General features: G+C 42.9%; 1 protein-coding gene across 10 annotated transcripts in view; it reads right to left on the reverse strand.

Annotated features, from left to right (window-relative positions):
* SAP130 (Sin3A associated protein 130) overlaps nucleotides 1-21052 on the reverse strand; it is an 82581-nt gene that overhangs the window by 41340 nt on the left and 20189 nt on the right. For 4 of the 10 annotated variants that reach the window (XM_030916663.1, XM_030916659.1, XM_030916661.1 and 1 more), the window contains exons 8-14: nucleotides 14915-15062; nucleotides 14667-14757; nucleotides 14355-14459; nucleotides 8724-8865; nucleotides 5536-5657; nucleotides 1849-2151; nucleotides 892-1066 (exon numbers count right to left, since the gene is read on the reverse strand). In XM_030916663.1, coding sequence (XP_030772523.1) covers nucleotides 892-1066; nucleotides 1849-2151; nucleotides 5536-5657; nucleotides 8724-8865; nucleotides 14355-14459; nucleotides 14667-14757; nucleotides 14915-15062 — 1086 coding nt within the window. Of the gene's footprint in view, nucleotides 1-891; nucleotides 1070-1848; nucleotides 2152-5535; nucleotides 5658-8723; nucleotides 8866-14354; nucleotides 14460-14666; nucleotides 14758-14914; nucleotides 15063-21052 lie in introns of all 10 variants that reach the window. The other 6 variants (XM_030916662.1, XM_010363430.2, XM_030916660.1 and 3 more) reach the window with 2 other exon arrangements.

Here is a 21052-nt window from a genome sequence, read left to right on the forward strand (position 1 = left end):
ACGGCGAGGAGAGCATGCCGGTGGGAGAGCACATGACAGACGCTGGTACGCCAGCAGGCCACCGACCAGCAGAACGACGCGGTTTGGCCAGGGCAGTCAGAGAGCCGGGGCTGTTCCATCTCCCTTCCGGCTCCCCCATCTGCTGAGAGCTACTTCTACTCAGTAAAACCCTACACTCATTCTCCAAGCCCACGCGTGATCCCATTCTTCCAGTACACCAAGGCAAGAACCCTGGGAAACAGAAAGCCCTCTGACCTTGCCATAAGGCAGGGGTCTAATTGAGCTGGTTAATACAAGTCATCTATGGATGGCTAAACGAAAAGAGCACTCTGTAACACGTGCCCATGGGGGTTTCAGCTGTAAACATTCACCTCTAGATGCTGCTGCAGGGTCCGAGCCCCACAGTCTGCCTGTCTGTATGCTCCTCTAGAGGTTGGAGCAGCAGGGCAACGAAGAAGCAAGTCACTCCCACTGTTGCACGCCCTGAGAGGGGAGCAAGGGAACTTTTCCTGTTTCAACAGCAACGATTCATGCTGAATGAAGTATACAGTATGAGTTAATGTAACTACCTACACAAGCCCAAGAGTTAATTATAAACTACTTTAAAAGTTCTATGATTGAAGTTCCAGAACTAGAGAGAATTTAAGCAGTATGCAACAGATGCTTACAAACTAACACCTCACTGATTCCAGGATTTGTTAAGATCTTACAGTCTCAGCTGGGTAAGGCTCTACTGAATAATCCTGTGGTCAAGCTGTTTTGGAGGAAATTTTAACATGCCACAGAAAATGAGAGATGAGTTTGATACCAGCATTAGATAAGAGTGACTATTCTGTATACCAGTTATATCCAGAATCAGAGGTGTCATTTGGCACCACCAGGTCTACTCACCCATCTGTGGCAGGTTTCTTCCGGAGTATGCTTGGCCGTGGCGATGAGCCCTGGGCGGGAGCATTGGTGCTAGCACTCTGGCTGTGGGTCTGCACCACGGTCGTTGCTGCTGGAGCAGCACTGAATGGATTGCTAATAGGGTTGGCCACAATTGTGGCTCCATCTGCCAACACCACTGCTAGAGGAGAGAAGCAACGGGAAAGAACATTGAAGAGAGGGAAACAACAGAAACAAAATGCTGCAGAAGACATAAACACAAACGACGAGACCACCAGAATTAGGGATCCATGTTCTAACTGTCCAGTTTCCAACTGATAAGGGACACGAGCACAATGTTCATCTGACAAAGAGCAGACAGCTAAACGGGAGCAGTTACTAAGTCTACTGGTGCGTGATCCACACCATTATTTTTTCTTTTTCTTTTTTTGAGAGAGAGTCTTGCTCTGTTGCCCAGGCTGGAGTGCAGTGGTGTGAACCATACCACTACTTTTTCCTTTCTTTTTATTTCTCAGAGAGTCTTGCTCTGTTGCCCAGGCTGGAGTGCAGCGGTGCCATCTCAGCTCACGGCAACCTCTGCCTCCCAGGTTCAAGTGATTCTCCTGCCTTAACCACCAGAGTAGCTGGAATTACAGGTGCGCACTGCCACATATGGATCATTTTTGTATTTTTAGTAGAGACGGGGTTTCACCATGTTAGCCAGGATGGTCTCGATCTCCTGACCTCATGATCCACCCACCTCAGCCTCCCAAAGTGCTGGGATTACAGGCGTGAGGTATATTATTTCTAACGTTTACAGTGACCCTGAAATTTTAAGTTCTAAGCAATTCATATTATTAATACAAAGAAACGAAGGCCCAGAGAAATTAAAAGACGACAAAGCCAGTGGCAGAGAAAGGATTTAAATCCAAATGTATTTCTTTTCTCCAAACCACCTTCTATGCAAAAATTTAAAATTACCTGAAGTCTTTCCTTCAGGCTGAGGCTGCTGAGTACCAATTGGTGCAGGCTGAAGCCCTTGTGTGTTGATTGGGGTTGCTGAGTGAATTCCCTGTGTGCCAAGTGGTGCGGGCTGTATCCCTGGGGTTCCGATGGGGGCCGGCTGGATGCCCTGGGTACTGATGGGTGCTGGCTGGATCCCTTGAATATGTCGAGCATGTGATGCATCCACTGTCATCAACTGCATGGGGTTTAGGTGGACGGTAGACGCTACCCCCACGCCAGTCTGAGCTGTGATGGCAGAGTTTGGAGCCTGAGCTGAAACTAAAAATGATGCAAAAGGTAACTACAAGAAGGTTGGCTTCATTCCACACACTCCACATAAAGAGAAAAACACTAAAATAAACACAGATTTCTTCCACTGTATAAGATCTAAATTCATGGTTTGAAAAAAATAAATAAATAAACACTGTTACTTGAACCTTCATATACTTGGGATTGTTATTTCCTTTCACTTCCTACCAATATGATGATGTCTTTCTACAGATTACTAGAAACATGATAAAAACAAGAAAAAAGGCAATCAGCTATTCAACTGCAAATATTAGTCAGGCAACTGTGTTAAATAATTAATATAAAACGTCAGAAATACACCCAGGGGTCCCAGGTCAAGAACCTCTGCTTTACTTGATAGGGCCACTATCACAGGCAGTTTTGAAATATAACAGTTATGAATATCAAATGGCATGTATCCACCAGAAAGAGAGAACAAGCAAGCGTCCTGTGTCCTACAAGGCAAACACCCCATCTACTGTGTATATTAAAAAAAAAAACAAAAACAAGAGCATTCACAGAAAGCAACAAAAAAGGAGGAATTTCTCACTATCTGTGGAAAGAAAATAAACACAGAGGACTTTTTCCTTAGTTATCAAAACAATCCAGAGACGTAGGAACTTGTTTTCAAAGCCATTTAAATATTTTACACTTATAAGCTACCTTTTCCCTAAATAAACAAGTATCTTACAATGTTTGAAATTTTAGACCAACACTGTTCAATGGCATATTGGGTCACTCATGCAACTTTAAATTTTCCAGTGGCTACAATAAAAAAGTAAAAAGAGCCCGGTGTGGTGATTTCTGCCTTTGATCCCAACATTTTGGGAGACTAAGATATGAAGAATGCTTGAACCCAGGAGTTGGAGACCAGCCTGTGCAACATAGCAAGACCCCATCTCTATAAAAAATTAAAGAATTAGCTTGGCATCATAACACATGCCTCTGGTTCCAGCTTGGCCCACCTTGGCCTCCCAAAGTGCTGGGATTACAGGCACGAGGTATGTCAGGTTGAGATGGGAGGATTCCCTTGAACTCAGGAATCTGAGGAGGCAGTGAGGTATTATTGCACCACTGCACCCCAGCCTGAGTGACAGAGAAAGACTGTCTCAAAGAGAAAAAAAAAAAAAAAGTTTGAAACAGGCCAGGTGCGGTGGCTCATGCCAGTAATCCCACCACTTTGGGAGGCCAAGACGGGCGATCATCTGAGAGAAGCAGTTCAAAACCAGCCTGGTCAACAGGGTGAAACCCCATCCCTACTAAAAATACAAAAATTAGCTGGGTGTGGACGCACATGCCTATAATACCATCCACTGGGGACAGTGAAGCATGAGAATCGCTTGAAGCTTGGAGGCGGAAGTTGCAGTGAGCCAAGATCACGACACTACACTCCAGCCTGGGCAACAGAGTGAGACTCCGTCTCAAAAAAAAAAAAAAAAAAGAAACAGGCCAAATTAATTTTGATCACATATTTTATTTAACCCAATATATTCAAAATATTACTATTTCAATATGTTATTAATAAACTTTTTTTTTTTGAGACAAGGGTCTCGCTTTCTTGCCCAGACTTGAGTGCAGCGGTGCCAACAACATGGCTCACTGCATCCTCAACCTCTTGGGGTCAAGCAATCCTCCTGCCTCAGCCTCCCAAGCAGCTGGGACTACAGGCACGCACCACCATGCCTGGCTAATTTTTGTATTTTTGGTAGAGGTTAGGTCTCATCTAGCTTGATCTCAAACTCCTGGTCTCAAGCGATCCTTCCTCCTCAGACTTCCAAAGTGCTAGGATTACAAGCGTGAGCCACTGCGCCTGGCCTAAAAATTCTTAACAAGATATTTCGCATTCTCTTTTCTATACTATGTCTTCAATATCTAGGGTATATCTTACTCTTCGAGTACATCTCATGAATTTTTATCAGATGTGCTTAATCTGTATTTTGATTTCATAAAGCCTACAACTGAAAAAGTAGTTTTGCATTGCTAAGTTGTTCCAGACATACTTGAAATTTCTCAAAATTAAACAAAATTAACAATCGAGTTTTTCATGTACTAACCTACTTCAAGTGCTCTGTGGCCACACATGCCGCTGGCGGCCATACAGCACCATGTGGCAGGAGGGCAATGCCCACAATCCAGGCAACAATAACACTTTCTTTTCTCTTTTTTTCTTTGTTTTCTGAGACAGGCTCTCACTTTGTTACCTAGGCTGGAGTGCAGTGGTGCCATCATGGCTCACTGCAGCTTCAACCTCCTAGGCTCGGGCAATCCTCCCACCTCAGCCTCCTCAGTAGTTGGGACTACAGGCATGCACCACAATGCCCGCCTAATTTTTTAATTTTTTGTAGAGATGGGGTCTCCCTATATTGACCAGGCTGGTCTCAAACTTCTGGGCTCAAGTGATCTGCCCACCATGGCCACCCAAAGTGCTGGGATTACAGGTATCAGTCAGCCACAGTGCCCGGCCCCAGGCAATAAGGCTTTCTTTTTTATGAGACAGTCTCACTCTGTCACCCAGACTGGAGTGCAATGGCACAATCGTGGCTCACTGTAGCCTCTGCCTCCCAAGTTCAAGCGATTTTCCTGCTTTAGCCTCCCGAGTAGCTGGGATTACAGGCATGTGCCACCACGCCTGGCTAATTTTGTATTTTTAGTACAGATGGGGTTTCTCCGTGTTGGCCAGGCTAGTCTTGAACTCCTGACCTCAAGTGATCTGCCTGCCTTGGCCTCCCAAAGTGCGGGATTACAGGCATGAGCCACTGCGCCTGGCTGGAAATAAGGCTTTCTGACGCCCAGAGTGACCTGAGGGTCCCACAGGAAAAGATTACACAGACTCTGACATTTAAGGATTGTTTTTTCCTGGATTAGCAAAAAGAACACTATTTACACATCATGATGGTAAGAGGAGAGCATAACTGAACTAAAAAACATATAACTGGTACACCAAATCCCTGTGACATGTAGTTTATCTATATAACAAACCTGCACAAGTACCATGGAACCTAAAGTAAAAGTTATTATAAACAAACCTTTATACATTTTTTAAAAATACAACCAATATTTGCATAAAACAATGGAAACCCTATAAAAGTGCAGCTCTATTCATTGTAACTACTGTCATTTTAAGGAGAAACAAAAATTGTTAACATGATTATCCTCAGGGTGGCATAATACTATGCAAATATCACTAACGAGTAACAACCTTTTATAGATCACAAAGACGATTATTTAAGACCTTCAAGCTTCACATTTTATCTGAATCTGAAAACAGAAGCTGAAATAATTACTCTCATACTAGAAATAACCCCTAATCAATTTCTACGTTATTGTTGGCAAAAATGAAACTGTGAAAAGTCATCTAAAAAGCAGGGTTCGTACCTGGATACTGTCGGATAGTGGACACGGAACTGGTGATTGGAGTGTAGGTATGTGCCGCCAGTGGGTATGCAGAAGGGGGGTAAGTTGGCAAAAAATACTGGAACTGAACGGGAACAGACGGTCTAGAGACAGAACAGATGATAGCAAACAAAATAGTCATTTTCTTCTTCACTTTCAAATGATCCTATCCCCCAGCTCCTCTTTGTATCAGAACTGCCAAATGAGCTTTGCTCAAATTGTGTCCCAAACAAACTCTTACATCACAGGACACACACCAAGAATGCAAAATTAAAAAAACAAAAACAAAGTGGATACTATAAACACCTATATTAATAAATGTAAAAAACACAGATAATATTCTATGGGTGATTTTTGAGAATAAGTCTGAAAACCAATTCACAAAAACTCAGTAATCAAATCTTCCCTGCTCAATTCCTCATGAACTACACTCAACTCAAATTGGTTTTACTGGCCAGTTTCACTAAAAATACATAAATAATCCCAATTTCAGTTGAGCTACTTCAGAAACAATGGAAAGAAGAAATGAGATCCAACTTATTTTTATGTTTTCAGAGACAGGGTCTTGCTATGTTGCCCAGGCTGGAGCGTAGTGGTTATTCAACAGCACAATCATGGCACACTACAACCTTGAACTCCTAGGTCCAATCAAGCCTCCTGCCTCAGCTGCCTGAATTCTGGGACGACAGATATGTGTCACTGTACCTGGCTCCTAGTTTATTTTCTGAGCTTAATATAGCCTTGATACTAATACTGGAACAGGAGAATAAGACAAAAGAAAGATTATAAACAAATCTAACTCACTACAACAACAAAAAATCCTACATAAAATTGAATTAAGTATCATATAAAGTTAAATACATCATAATCGAATAGTTTATCACAGGGAGAGAAATGCTTCAACATCAGAATGTCTATTCATGTTTTAGATAAATTTTAAAAATTAAAAGAGAACAATAATTTAAAACATAGAAGATAAAAATATTCTATAGCAGTCAATAGTTATTCATGATATAAATGCCTAAGAAAATAGAAGTAGGCCATGCACAGTGGCTCATGCTTGCTATCCCAGCACTTTGGGAGACTGAGGCGGGTGAATCACTTGAGCTCAGGAGTTCGAGACCAGCCTGAGCACTCTGGGAGGCTGAGGCAGGCAGATTACTTGAGGTTGAAGCTCAAGACCAGCCTGGCCAACATGGCAAAACTCCGCCTTCTACTAAAAATACAAAAATTAGCCAGGTGTGGTGGTGCAGGCCTATAATCCCAGTTACTCAGGAGGCTGAGGCACGAGAATCATTTGAACCTAGGAGGTAGGGATTGCAGTGAGCCGAGACTGCACCACTGCACTACAGCCTGGGGAACAGTGTGAGACCTCATCTCTACAAAAAATAAAAAAACTTAGCCAGGCATGATGGCATGTGCCTGTAGTCCCAGCTACTTGGGAGGCTGAGGTGGGAGGATCATTTGAGCTCAGAAGTCGAGGCTGCAGTGAGCTATGACGGTGCCACTGCACTCCAGCCTGGGCAACAGAGCAAGACCCTGTCTCAAAAACAAAACAAAAAAACAAATGAAAATGATAAGACCCTCTTGCTTTCCCCTCAAACTGTCCTTATTTGTAGGCAAAATAAACACACACATAGGACATTTATAAATCTATAAACATTTAGAGCTAATTTACAGAATTATTTAGAGAATCTATAAACATTGAGAGCTAATAGGAGTATTCAACAAGGTGGATGGACATATCAATGTATCAAAATCTGTAAGCATTCCTAGACACAAATGATCAAATTAGAACACTTAACAATCATCTGCTTTTGAAATTACTTTGTGTACACTGTACAGGGTACTTTACGGGAGAGGCAGATACAGACATGGAATGGGGGAAGCGATGGGGTTGAAGTAGAGGTATCAGTATGAACTCAAATGTTCTTAAAATATTATATACCTCCTAGCTCTGCCTGCTCAAAGGGCCTGGAAGAAGGACAACCCATAGCAACAAGCAGGGCTAATGCCCAGGTCTTGGTTTGTAAATGACAAAGGGCTCCTTAGAGAAACAGCAGATTTCAGAGCCAGACAGATAAAGTTCAATAGGAATCCAGAATATCTCGTCACAGAAAATAAGGAAGGGCTAGAACAGAGGGCATGTGGTGAAATCCACAGAAGTAGACAGAAAGAACCCCCAAGGACCAAATGAGATCATTTGAGCCCCAAAATAGATGACGGCAATAGATTCTAATGAATGAAAGCAAATCCACAAGCCTGAGCTGATTAAAAAACAGTAAAATGCTCAACATAAAAAATAAATGGGGATGGGTAAGAGAAAGTCTCTTTACATCAGAATGCCAGCTAATATAGACAACGCGTTAGAAAAACTCACTATTTTGCAACTATCATATTAGTAATTGATTCAGCCAGGAATTAATAATAGATCTACAACGATTGAATGAATGTTTACTGGAGAACAGGATAATTTTACTCAGATATTTCCATATAGATTACCTGTTTACAAAGGAGAAAAACATGCCTTTCCAGTAGAAAAAAACTGGCAAACATCACCTTCACTAAGTAATGAGTCGAAAAAAACTGGCAAACATCACCTTCACTAAGTAATGAATGTTAACATAACCAATACGGGGAAAACAGACCGCATGAGCTCTGATGCAATGGGAAGAACACACTGCTTACCTGGTATAACCTGAATGTAACCATGAGAAAACAATGTGACAGTATCAAATTCCCCAAAACAACCGGCCTCTCCACACTCTTCAAAAACACCCATGAGTAAAAGAGAAGGGAGAGCTCGGAATCCGTTCAGATAGCTGTACCGCGGGACGCCAAAGAATGTCTTTACTCTTCTGTGCTACAAATGGAGGTACTTATGGATAAACGGTCATAATGCTACAACCCTTACTCTCAAAATGGCCAAAAAATATTACACACACAAAACCAAAAAAAAATGGATACTAGGAAAACATCCATCAAAAGGAGACCGGCTTGAAAAAAATCGCACATAAAAAAGGAATTATACGAAGAGTTACTTTCAGGGGAAAATCTGAAAACATGAGTAATAAATATAAGCCATATTTGTGGGATATTTTGTTTTATGCTGATAAAGCAGAGCCATTAGTGACATAGTGAGGCAGAATAACTGACATGTGGCCGCCTACCTGTTGTCGCTTCGGGTTTCCATGGCCACAGGATTGGGAGAGGCCCGATGTCCGGAGATGGGAATCAGGCTGCTCCTCTCGGCAGGGTAGTCTGGCTGGATCCGAGGAGAAGTGTGTGTGATCTGCTGGGGCACCACCTTGGCTGCAAAAAGTAAACACCAATTCCATGACCACGCTACACTTTTTCTGGGCATGCCAAAACATTCTTGGCTAGCAGCAATCTTAGGAAAGCAAACAATTAAAGCCTGGATTTTTAATCAAAATAAAAAATGAAAAATAAGTACAAAGTTCAACAGAATTCTTTCAATCCTACATTCACTGATATATTCCTACTGTTATTAAAGCAGGGTTCAACATTAATACTTAAACAAAGACAGAAGTGACCAGGCTCTTTTCTCTCAACCTGGACCTGTTTTTGAAAGGATTAAACTGCTTAAAAAGTAAACAGGCCAGGCGCGGTGGCTCACATCTGTCATCTCAGCACTGTGGGAGGCTGAGGCTGGAGGATAACTTGAGTTCAGGAATTCAAGGCTACAGTGAGCCATGACTGCACCACTATACTCCAGCCTCACTCACAGACTGAGACCCCGTCTCAAAATAAATAAATAAATGAACACACACAATTTTGGATTAAAAATGGAAAAAAAAAAAGAAACCCTCAGATTCCACTCTGGGTCCACACATAATTATAAAATGTAGCTAATTAGCAATGAGAAGACCACTTGAATTCCCAAGTCTATTTCTTTACCTATAAGGATCCCTTCTTTAGATCACTTAATAATTTCTAAGGTCCTTTGAATGTCCTACAATTTTATGTAATACTTTAGAACAAAATCAAAATCAATGACCACAGAGTTTTCAAATTCAATCTGAGGCTCCAAACGTGTACTCCTTTAAAACTCCCATCCAATTTGGTTTGGAAGGTATACTTGACACTATTCTTTATAGCCCTATCTATTAACAGTACGCCTGGGCATTCAGAAAGAAAAGCCGTGATCTATCTCAGTGATACAGAGGGACAGCTTCTATCTGTGTAAAAACCCAAGTTACACCAGTGAGAGGCACATTAACAAAGAGACTAGACTAGGAGAATGCCAACACATTACCTTAAATGCAGAGCATTTAACAACAAAGCTAAGCCACACAGATCCACAGTGATGCCCAGCCAGCTCCTATGGGAGGCAGATGGAGAAGTTTTTGCAGGGTGATAGCTGGAATGCCCATCTGACCACTCAAGATTGCATCTATTGGCCAATGCAAAGAGAAGCTGGCATGACAGGGTTATCCATCGGGGAGGTAAGCAGTGGGGATGGTGAGGAGGGGCCCTAAGCCTTGTTTTTTCACTGAGCCCCGTGAAAGGTAGGAGAAAATAATGCTTCCAGTAGGAATGAAGCTGCCATGTGACAGAGTAGCTAACCAGTGGTTGGTAACCAGACACACCTCATCACTCAGCCATTCATTTAAATCTTTACTTGTTTTCTAATTTAAAAAGCCATACAGCCGGGTGCGGTGGCTCAAGCCTGTAATCCCAGCACTTTGGGAGGCCGAGACGGGCGGATCACGAGGTCAGGAGATCGAGACCATCCTGGCTAACACAGTGAAACCCCGTCTCTACTAAAAAATACAAAAAACTAGCCGGGCGAGGTGGCGGGCGCCTGTAGTCCCAGCTACTCGGAGGCTGAGGCAGGAGAATGGCATGAACCCGGGAGGTGGAGCTTGCAGTGAGCTGAGATCCGGCCACTGCACTCCAGCCCCGGCAACAGAGTGAGACTCCGTCTCAAAAAAAAAAAATAAAAAAAAAATAAAAAAATAAAAATAAAAAGCCATACAGGCTGGGTACAGTGGCTCATGCCTGTAATCCCAACACTTTGGGGAAGCCAAGGTGGGCAGATCAACTGAGGTCAGGAGTTTGAGACCAGCCTGGCCAACATGGTGAAACCCTGTTTCTACCAAAAAGACAAAAATCAGCCGGGTGTGGTGGTGCGTGCCTGTGATCCCAGATACTCAGAAGGCTGAGGCAGGAGAATCACTTGAACCTGGGAGGTTGCAGTGAGCTGAGATAACGCCACTGCACTCCAGCCTGCATGACAGAGTGATACTCCATCTCAAAAAAAAAAAAAAAAAAAAAAAAAAGCCATACATTCTCAATAATTAAATAAAAACCAAGGAACTATATGGTACAGAAAACATTAAGTCTGTCATAACGTTATCTCCAAAACTTATCCCTATTTTCTGAATAATGTGATCACCAGATTTTACTTTCTGTAATTCTGAGAACATGATCATATGTTGACCAGAACATGGAGAAAATAAGAATGGTGTTCTATTGGAACAGAGGCAAAAACCTTATACTTGTGATTTATCAGGCTTTTTTTCTGAGCCAACATATTCCTAATAAGAATAGTTGAATTTGTATTTAATATCACCTGGAGAGGGCAAGCTCCCTTGGAAAAAGTCACTTAGGTGATTTTAATATGTATGTTCTACTTCCCAACTTGAAAATCAGTGGTCTAGGGTTTTATCAGGTTTCCCTTCTCAACTGAGCTACTTTTCTTAGAGAGATCCTATTATAATACAGAAATATTGAGGTTAGCATAAAAGAGAAAAACAAAATGACCATAAACCCCATGGAATGTAGGAATACACGTATGTATGTCTCCTGGTACTTTTTAGCGAGTCTGCTTCCGCAGTGGGATCTCTTAGGAAGACAGAGGGACATTCACAAGAACCAATCTCTAAAAAATTCTTCAAGGTGGAGGGTCAGGAGGAAACTAGACAGTCCCTCTGGGCCACAATGGCCCCTCTTTATCGGTCTTTCAATCATAGATTCAAATACCCGAGTGAGGCCCCTGACTTGATAAACATTAAGTGTCTCAGGGCTTGGCTTGCCATGATAGCACTCAGGAGAGCTGATGACGCAGGCAGAGGAAGGAAATGGGCTGAAATGGCAATACGGACAATTTACTACCTTTTTCAACAAGTGTGTTAATGCTAGACAGATACAAACAAAACAAACTTCTTTTGACAAACATAAATTAAATTCAGAAGGTTATGGAAAAAATTTGGTCTCTCCAATGGCAAGTCATAGTGAGGAGCAACGCAGAAAAGACCCAGTAGCAGCACCCTCTGTGCTAAAGGACTTCTGTGGGGCTGAGCACCTATTTAAGGGCTGGTAGAGGCCGGTCACCCTAGAACAGGAGTAGGGACTTCCTGGCTACTACCATTATTCCAGAAAATGGGCTTCAAAGTTTGCTCAGAGAGGCTGGAACCCACACTTTATGTCCAGTCACCAGTATGGCAGGGTGTCCTCTTCACAAAAAGCAGTCTTAGCTCTAAGTGGATGCTATCAGCTGTCCTGTATGTATCTTTTGAGAGTAGAGAACAATAAGATGACATGCTCTTCACTATAAAAGCAAGGCAGAGACAAAACTAGAAACTATTAATAAAGCCTATAGCTGGCAAGCTAATGAAAGCTGTGTTCTGCCTCGGAGGCCACAGTCCCTGCTTCGATGCTATGGCAGTGAGATATCAGTCCCCTGCATAGGTGTTGGCAACCTATGGTTTACAGGCCAATCCAGCCTGCTGTCTCATGAGCTAAGAATGAGTTAACACTTTTAAATGGATGAGTGTTTTAAGTGGATGTTAACACTTTTAAATGGAAAGATCAAAAGAATATTTTGTGACTCATGAAAACGATATGAAACTCAGGCCAGGATCAGTGTCTCGCACCTATAATCTCAGCACTCTGAGAGGCTGAGGGTGGAAGGACTCCCTGAGGCCAGCAGTTTGAGAGCAGCTTGGGTAACACAGCAAGACCTTGTTTCCACACAAAAAAAATTTTTTTTTTTGAGACCAAGTCTTGCTCTGTCACCCAGATTGGAGCGCAGTGGCACAATTTCAGCTCACTGCGACCTCCACCTCCCAGGTTCAAGCAATTCTCCTGCCTCAACCTCCTGAGTAGCTAGGAATACAGAGGCATGTGCCACTACACCCAGCCAATTTTTTTTTTTTTTTGTATTTTTTTTTAGTATAGATGGGGTTTCACCATGTTGGTCAGACTGGTCTCGAACTCCTGACCTCAAGTGATCCCCCTGCCTCAGCCTCCCAAAGTGCTGGGATGACAGGTGTGAGCCACTGCCCCCAGTCTACAAAAAATTTTTAAAAATTAGCCAGAGGCCAGGCACGGTGGCTAACACCTGTAATCTCAGAATTTTGGGAGGCTGAGACAGGCAGATCATGAGGTCAGGAGTTCAAGACCAGCCTGACCAGTATGGTGAAGCCCCGTCTCTACTGAAAATACAAAAATTAGCCAGGCGTGGTGGCACACGCCTGTAATCCCAGCTACTCAGGAGGTTGAGACAGGAGAATTGCTTGAACCCGGGAGGCGGAGGTTGCAGTAAGTGTAGATCATGCCACTGCACTCCAACCTGGGCGACAGAATGAGACTCCATCTCAAAAAAACAAACAAAAAAATTAGCCGAGTATGGTGGCATGTACCTGTAGTCCCAGCTAATGGGGAAGCTGCGGCGGGGGGATAGCTTGAGCCCCAGTTACAGTGAGCTATGACTATGTCACTGTACTCAAGCCTGGATGACAGCAAGACCTTTTCTCTTAAAAAAAAAAAAAAAGAAAGAAATCAAATTTCTCCATCCATAAGCAGAGTCTCATCGGCGCACAGTCTGTTTACATCCTATCCACAGCTACTTTCACGACACAGAGTTGAGCAGTGGCGACACACACCTATGTGGTCTGCAAAGCCTAAAATGTTTATAGAAAGTGTGCAAATCCCTGATCTTGATGACTGAAGTTGGACTGCCAGAAACTTTTCAGGGATTTTTAAAAAAATTCAAAGTATACATATACTTAGAAAGAGAATAAAGAAAGCCTAGAAGAAATTCTAGGATGGGAGTGACGTACTGCAGGGCTGCACTCAGATGCAAATCTGGGGAACATGCCTGAGCTCTGGTGTTTTTCCCACTGTTGTGTCACTGAGAACTTTCCCTGAACAATCTGTCAAAGTCTACAAGTTTTCCTCATTCCAGATCTTTGCTTTTCCTGTTGTTTTTGTCTATGTCAGTATTGCTTATTTTTATAAAAGGTATAGTTTGATAAGAAAGCAAGTCAAAACTAAAGTTTGAGTACTCAAGAATTGTTATACTCTTTTTCCCCTACCATCAATGCCAAGTCTGCATGATACATAATATTACAAGTCATATTCAGTGTTGCTTTGAAAATCAACAACTGGGCCAGGCGCAGTGGCTCATGCCTGTAATCCCAGTACTCTGGGAGGCCGAGGCAGGTAGATCACGAGGTCAAGACCAACCTGGCCAACATACCAAACCCTGTCTCTACTAAAAATACAAAAAAATTAGCCAGGCGTGGTGGCACATGCCTGTAGTCCCAGCTACTTGGGAGGCTGAGGCAGGAGAATTGCTTGAATCCGGCAGGTGGAGGTTGCAGTGAGCTGAGATCACGCCACTGCACTCCAGCTTGGACAACAGAGTGAGACTTAAGGAAAAAAAAAGGAAATCAACAATTGTGAAAATCAATACTAGCCATCACCATGAAGGCCTAGTCAGAGGGGCTACAGCACTCCGTGTGAGCTTCTGTCGAAGGCAGCGTGCCACTTACCGACGGGGATGTTCGAGGTGGTCACAGCAGTAGCATGGGAGGAATGGGAGGGCACCGTCATGGTAACAATGGTACTGGTGGGAGCCTGCGTGTGTGACACAGATCCTGAAGTAGGGGAAGAAAGGAAATTCTTTAACAAGAACTTCTCTGCACACATTACAGATTCTCAAAAACCTGGGAAAACTCTTGGAAAAACTTAAGATAATTTTTCTAGCCCATTGTTTTTCTCTGGCTGAAGGTGAGAAATGAAAAATTAACCCACCGCTCTGGCCTTCATTTTCCCTGGTAGAAGGAAGAGGGTTATGGACTTACCAGCTGTAGTCGCTGAAGGAATGGTGTTGGTTGCCAAAATAGGTGCTACGGTGGCTGCAGCCACTGGGGTGCCAGTACTGAAGATCGTTTTCTACGAGGGAAACCCCACAACACAGTTACAAGAACATTATCCACTGCATCCCAGGTAAACACAATCAATGCCTTCAGTACTGCCAGGCCCTCAGCACACTGCCCACTTTTGGTTTTACTCAGCCAAGTACACAGTGGTTCTCCAACTCTGGTTTTACCTGAGCCATCGTATGAAGCTGCTGTTTCGGCGTCCCTAATGCAGGGTGAGATGGCAGTGTGATTCTTGTTGTGACATCTCGCGACTGGGCAGGACGCTGAATACTGATTGCTGCAGATGGTGGGTGCTGGATAGACAAAGTTGGCCTACTGAAAAGATAATGAAAACACAATGCAGACAGGAAAGGTCATTTACGATCTTGTGCTAGGTTACAGTCCTGCAAGTCATACTTTTTCATAGGTCTAAGAAGTTCAGAGTTAAACCAATACTTGGTCTTTAATCACACCGATGAGGCAAAAGACGCACTGAGTTTGTCTCGTTTCAAAAGCCATCAATTTGTACCACAAACTGAAGAAATTAACCTTTAGTTGTTCTCAGTATCCTTAATATAGTTAATCAACACTCCAAAACGGACTTGAGTTAATATCATTATAGTAACTGCACTTTAGGTCAGGGGTGGGGGCTCACACCTGCAGACACAGTGCTTTTGGGGGGCGCCAAGGCTGGAGGACAGCTCGTGCCCAGGAAGTCAAGGTTACAGTGAGCAATGACTGCGCCACTGCACTCCAGCCTGGGGCACAGAGTAAGACCTTGTCTACATAAAAAATTAAAATAATTGCACTTAACTGTGGATAGATCTCAAAATATACTATAAATTTACACGCTATAAGTTTTTGACAAATTTCCTGAAGAAATATCAGAGACAACTTTGATTAACAGCAGCTTAAACTATGACTTTTGAAGCACGGACCTTCCCCTCAATTTTACATCATTCCTTAGCAAATGTAGGAACATTCCTAAAATGATAAAATGTTACAGTTATGACGGCCTCAGGATTGGAAGGGAAATCAACAGAGGATGCCAAATTAATTGGTAGCAAGCTACTAAATGGCAACCCTGGCAAGAAAATTTGACAATATAACAAAGTTGGATATTCAAATCAGAGGGGAGGCCACATGCGGCAGCTCACACCGAGGACCGCTTAAGCCAAGGCTAAAGCGAGCTGTGATCACACCACTGCACTCCAGCCTGGGCGACAGAGTGAGACCCTGTCTTCAATAAAATAAAATAAAAAGAATCACTTCAAGTGACATTCAAACACATTGCCACTCCGGTTAGTGGGATCTAGCTGGAGGACAAAAAGAACCGTGAAGTTAGTTACTCAGTATTCTTATTTAGTAGTAATCTACAAAAAGTAAGAGGCTAATTTATGTCAGATGGACAAGTAATACAGGTGCCTCTTTTTAAAATCTTTTCCACTGTATTTTTACTGTACCTTTTCTGCATTTAGATATACAAATACCATAGTGTTACAACTGCCTACAGTATTCAATACAGTCACAGGCTGTATAGGTTTACAAACTAGGAGCAATCGTTAGAGCACCATAGCCTTGGTGTGTGGTAGGCGACACCATCTAGGTTTGTGTAAGCATACTCTTATGATGTTTGCATGTCAAAACTGCCTATTCATTTCTCAGACTGTAACCCCATCATTAAGTAATGAATGAGTATAAAACCTTAGAAAGCAAACAAAAAACAAAAAACAGAAAACAACTCTAATGTTAAATTTCATCTGTAAATACCAATATGTGTCCATTACCAGTGAAGGAGTGAAAAAAAAAAATTGTTTTCCTGAGACGGAGTCTCACTCTGTCGCTAGGTTGGAGTGCAGTAGCATGATCTCAACTGACTGCAACCTCTGCCTCCCAGGTAGAGGCAATTCTCCTGCCTCAGCCTCCCGAGTAGCAGGGACTACAGGAGCGTGCCACAATGCCTGGCTAATTTTTGTATTTTTAGTAGAGACAGGGTTTCACCATATTGGCCAAGATGGTCTTGATCTCTTGACCTCGTGATCCACCCGCCTCAGCCTCCCAAAGTGCCGGGATTACAGGTGTGAGCCAATGTGCCCAGCCCAAAATTTTGAATTAACATAAGATTTTAAAACATGTGGTCGCTCAGGTCTGTAATCTCAGCATTATGGGAGGCTGAGGTAGGTGGATCGATTTCGAGACCAGCCTGGCCAACATGGTAAAACCCCATCTCTACTGAAAATACAAAATTAACCGGGTGCAGTGGTACATGTCTATAGTCCCAGCTACTCCAGAGGCTGAGGGAGAAGAATGGCTTGAACCTGGGAGGCAGAGGTTGCAGTGAGCTGAGACTGTACCACTGCACTCCAGCCTGGGTGACACAGCAAGAGTTTGTCTCAAAAAATAAATAAAATAAAATAAACAAATAAAGAGGAAAATATCAGCAGGAAGACATGACTATCTTTACTATGCTGAGTACCTCTGTCACCAGAAAGAGCCCAAAAGCAATGACACACCAGAAACAACGAACACTTTTAACACCCAGAACTTGGGTTACAAATACTACTCTCCACTAAAGAGAACCAAGGAGAAATGGCTGATTTGAAAACTTGAAAACAAAACAAAATAAAACAAAACAAAACAGGAGAAAGCCTGATACATCATGTATCAAAAAGAATAAAGTACTCAAAGGTTAACAGGAGTCATCAAAAGGAAACTTGGGCCAGGCCCAGTACAGTGGCTCACGCTTGTAATCCCAGCACTTTGGGAGGCCAAGGCAGGCAGACTGCTTAAGTCCAAGAGTTCAAGATTGACCTGGGCAACATGGCGAAATTCCACCTCTACTAAAAATATAAAAATTAGCTGCGCGTGGTAGCACACACCTGTAGTCTCAGCTACTTGGGAGGCCGTAGCAGGAAGATCACTTGAGAGCCCAGGAGGCAGAGGTTACAGTGAGCTGAGACTGTGCCACTGCACTCCAGCCTGGGCAACAGATGAGAGGGTCTCAAAAAAAAGACATTTGAGCCAGCTCAAAGGGGTTCTCACTAGCCCAATTTGGGGCACTGGGAGCAAAAGAAAGAGACTTTGATTAAAACATTTTGAGGATGGGAGCAGAGGCTCACACAGCCCTAGCACTTTGGGAGCTGAGGCAGGAGGACTGCTTGAGCCCAGAAATTTGTGACCAGCCTGAGCAACATGGCAAGGCCCAGTCTCTATGAAAAATAAAACAATTAACCAGGCATCTTGGCATACACCTATAGTCCCAGGTACTCAGGAGGCTGAGGCGGGAGGATAGCTTGAAGCTCAGAGGTTAAGGCTGCAGTGAGCTGTGATCGCGCCATTGCAACCTTGACCTCTGGGGTTCAAGGTATCCTCCCACCTCAGCCTCCTGAGTACCTGGGACTATAGATGGGCATCAAGTTGTGATTCAGCCTGAGTGACAGAGTGAGACGTTGTCTCCAAAACAAAAACAAACGACAACAAAAAAAATCCAGTCTGAATATTTAACATTGACAGGTTCATACTGACTCATCTACACATACCAAAAACAGTCAGAGGGAGTAAGGTCATTCAGAAAGTGCTCCCTAGTCTGTTGTCTTACTCACCATATTACAGGTTGAATATACCTTATCTAAACCGTTCTGGATAAGAAGTGCTTCGGATTTTGGAATTATATACTTACTGACTCAGCATCCCCAATCCAAAAAGCAGAAATGCTTCAATGAACATTTCTTTTGAGTGTCATGTCAGTGCTCAGTTTCAGATTTTGGCTTATTATGGATTTTGGTTTAGGGATACCCAATTGTGTACTTCTCCCATAAATCAGCTTTTTAAAATTTTTGTTAACAGTCTGAAAGGCAACTCCAAGGATAGAGCCCCAATTCAGTGATCTGACATCTACAGAAAATATGGGGGTTAAATGATAAACGGACTTGTGATTATCCTCCAGTGTTCAGATAGGTCCTTGTATGACTGGCTTATTTGGAGGACAAGGGTATTGTAGGCAGAGACTGCCAGTGTGGTATTTTCTCCTTCTCCTCTCAGAGAATAGTAAAACAAAAAAGGGAAATATAGTATCCTCTTTTCGCAAAATTAGGAGACATCTGAAATCTCAAACCACAGGACAGAAGAACTGCCAAAGGTAGGGATAACCAGAGACTCAGGAGCCAATGAAGGAAGGATTGCTTTCTTTTTTTCTTTTTTTTAAAAAAAAGGGATAGAGTCTCACTATGTTCTCACAATGTTGCTCAGGCTGGTCTTCAACTCCTGGGCTCAGACAATCCTTCTGCCTCAGCCTCCCAAAGTGCCAGGATTACAGACATGAGCCACCCTCCCCAGCCTGAAGAGAGAATTTCTGGGGCTCTAACTCTGGGGATAAAATCCAGTAATGAAGTGTAATGCTCCAAAATAAGGAGCACAAACTGACAGAGAAAACCAAAATCTTTGTGTAACAGCAGGAATGGAGCTGGCAGTGGAGCAGCATCTGGAACAGTTCCAAGGGTTAAAAAGCAAAGGATCTAGGGTTAAACCAGGAATCACACAGACACAGAAAAGCCCCATCTATGGGGAACAGCGTGCGGGAGACCTAGGGAAGAGAGGCTTTGCCATTTTAAGTGGTCTATCTGCACTGACAGGAATGAAGTAATGGCCAACAAATTTCAAACGCAGGACACTGAGTCATTTGGAAAATTTCTCCAAACCCAGTAAATAGTCCAGGCTACAGTAAGAACCAATTACAAATAGGGGATCCAGAATAAAGTCAATCCAATCAAAGATGAATACTCAGAAAAGATCTAAAACAGCATCTGTTTAAAGACGCTAAAAGACAAAAGGTGGAACGAAACACCAGAAGTGCTTTCACTACGCAGATGAACACTGTACCATGAATTTAAACCTTAATGAAGTAACCACTTCTATGAAATGGAAACACAAAGCAAAGACTAAGAGCTCAGTGGAAATGATGAGAGAACAACAGAAGAAGACAAAATATATAGGCAGAGCTCGAGAGAAACAGAAGGCAACTGTTCAGCAGTTTCAAGAATGAAGGCAAAATTAGAAGTGGAACATGAGAGACAAAGCTGAAAATGCAGTCAAGGATGGAGAAGACTATGAAAACAACATTAAAGGGAACAGTTAAAAAAATGACACAGGAGTGCAAAAAGATTCAACACTTAGGAATCGCCTGTAATCCCAACACTTTGGGAGGCTGAGGCGTGCGAATCACCTGAGGTCAAGAGTTCGAGACCAGCCTGGCCAACATGGCAAACCCCCGTGTCTACCAAAAATACAAAAATTAGCCGGGGGTGGTGGTGGGTGCCTGTCATCCCAGCTACTCGGGAGGCTGAGGTGGAAGAATCGCTTGAACCCAGGGGGCGGAGATTGCAGTGAGCCAAGACTGCGCCACTGCACTCCAGCCTGGACAACAGAGTACAAGACTAGGTCCCCAAAGAAAAAAAAAAAAAAGATATGACTCACAAAAACTGTTCATAATTACAGTTTTTCTTTTCTTTTCTTTCTTTTTTTTTTTTGAGACGGTGTCTCGTTCTGTTGCCCAGGTTGGAGTGCAGTGGCGCAATCTTGGCTCACTGCAACCTCCGCCTCCCGGGTTCAAGTGATTCTCCCGCCTCAGCCTTCCAAGTAGCTGGGATTAAAGGCGTCCGGCCCCATGCCCAGCTGACAGACAAGGTTTCACCATGCTGGCCAGGTTGATCTCAAACTCCTGACCTCAAGTGATCTGCCTGCCTCAGCCTCCCAGAGTGCTGGGATTACAGGCATGAGCCACGGTGCCCGGCCAATAGATACAGTTTTATGCTACAGATTGAAAAGGCACACCATGTTTAGAACAAAACCATAAATAATGGTCATTACAAAATAAATGCCATTAAATTTGCTGATATTCAATGAAAAGAATCAGGCAATGAGGCAAAAAGGCTAGGGCCTTTGTAAGGGGTTAAAAAAAAAAAAACAGACTCTGTGCAGTAACATCCAGATCTAGAAGACACAGGAAAAACTACCCATCAAGTAGTCATGGAAAGAATATAGAAATAATAAAACACTTAATCAGCCAAACTATTGCCTAAGTATAACTGGGAAATGATTCTCAGCATGTAAAATTTCAAAATATTGGTGCTTTAAGATATGTCCTTTTTGAAGAAAGTGATAGGAAATCAATTTCTTTCAACCAAGTAATGACTGAAAAGACAAGGGTCAAAGAACTGACAGACTGAATGTATTTAGCAGAAAAATTAAGATATGACTTTTATTTTTCTGGAAGTTTACTATTTTCTCTATACCTTGAACCAATTTCTTTATTGCTGCTTTATCTGGCC

This window comes from Rhinopithecus roxellana, chromosome 14 (genome assembly GCF_007565055.1).
Source record: "Rhinopithecus roxellana isolate Shanxi Qingling chromosome 14, ASM756505v1, whole genome shotgun sequence".
Lineage (NCBI taxonomy): Eukaryota > Metazoa > Chordata > Mammalia > Primates > Cercopithecidae > Rhinopithecus > Rhinopithecus roxellana.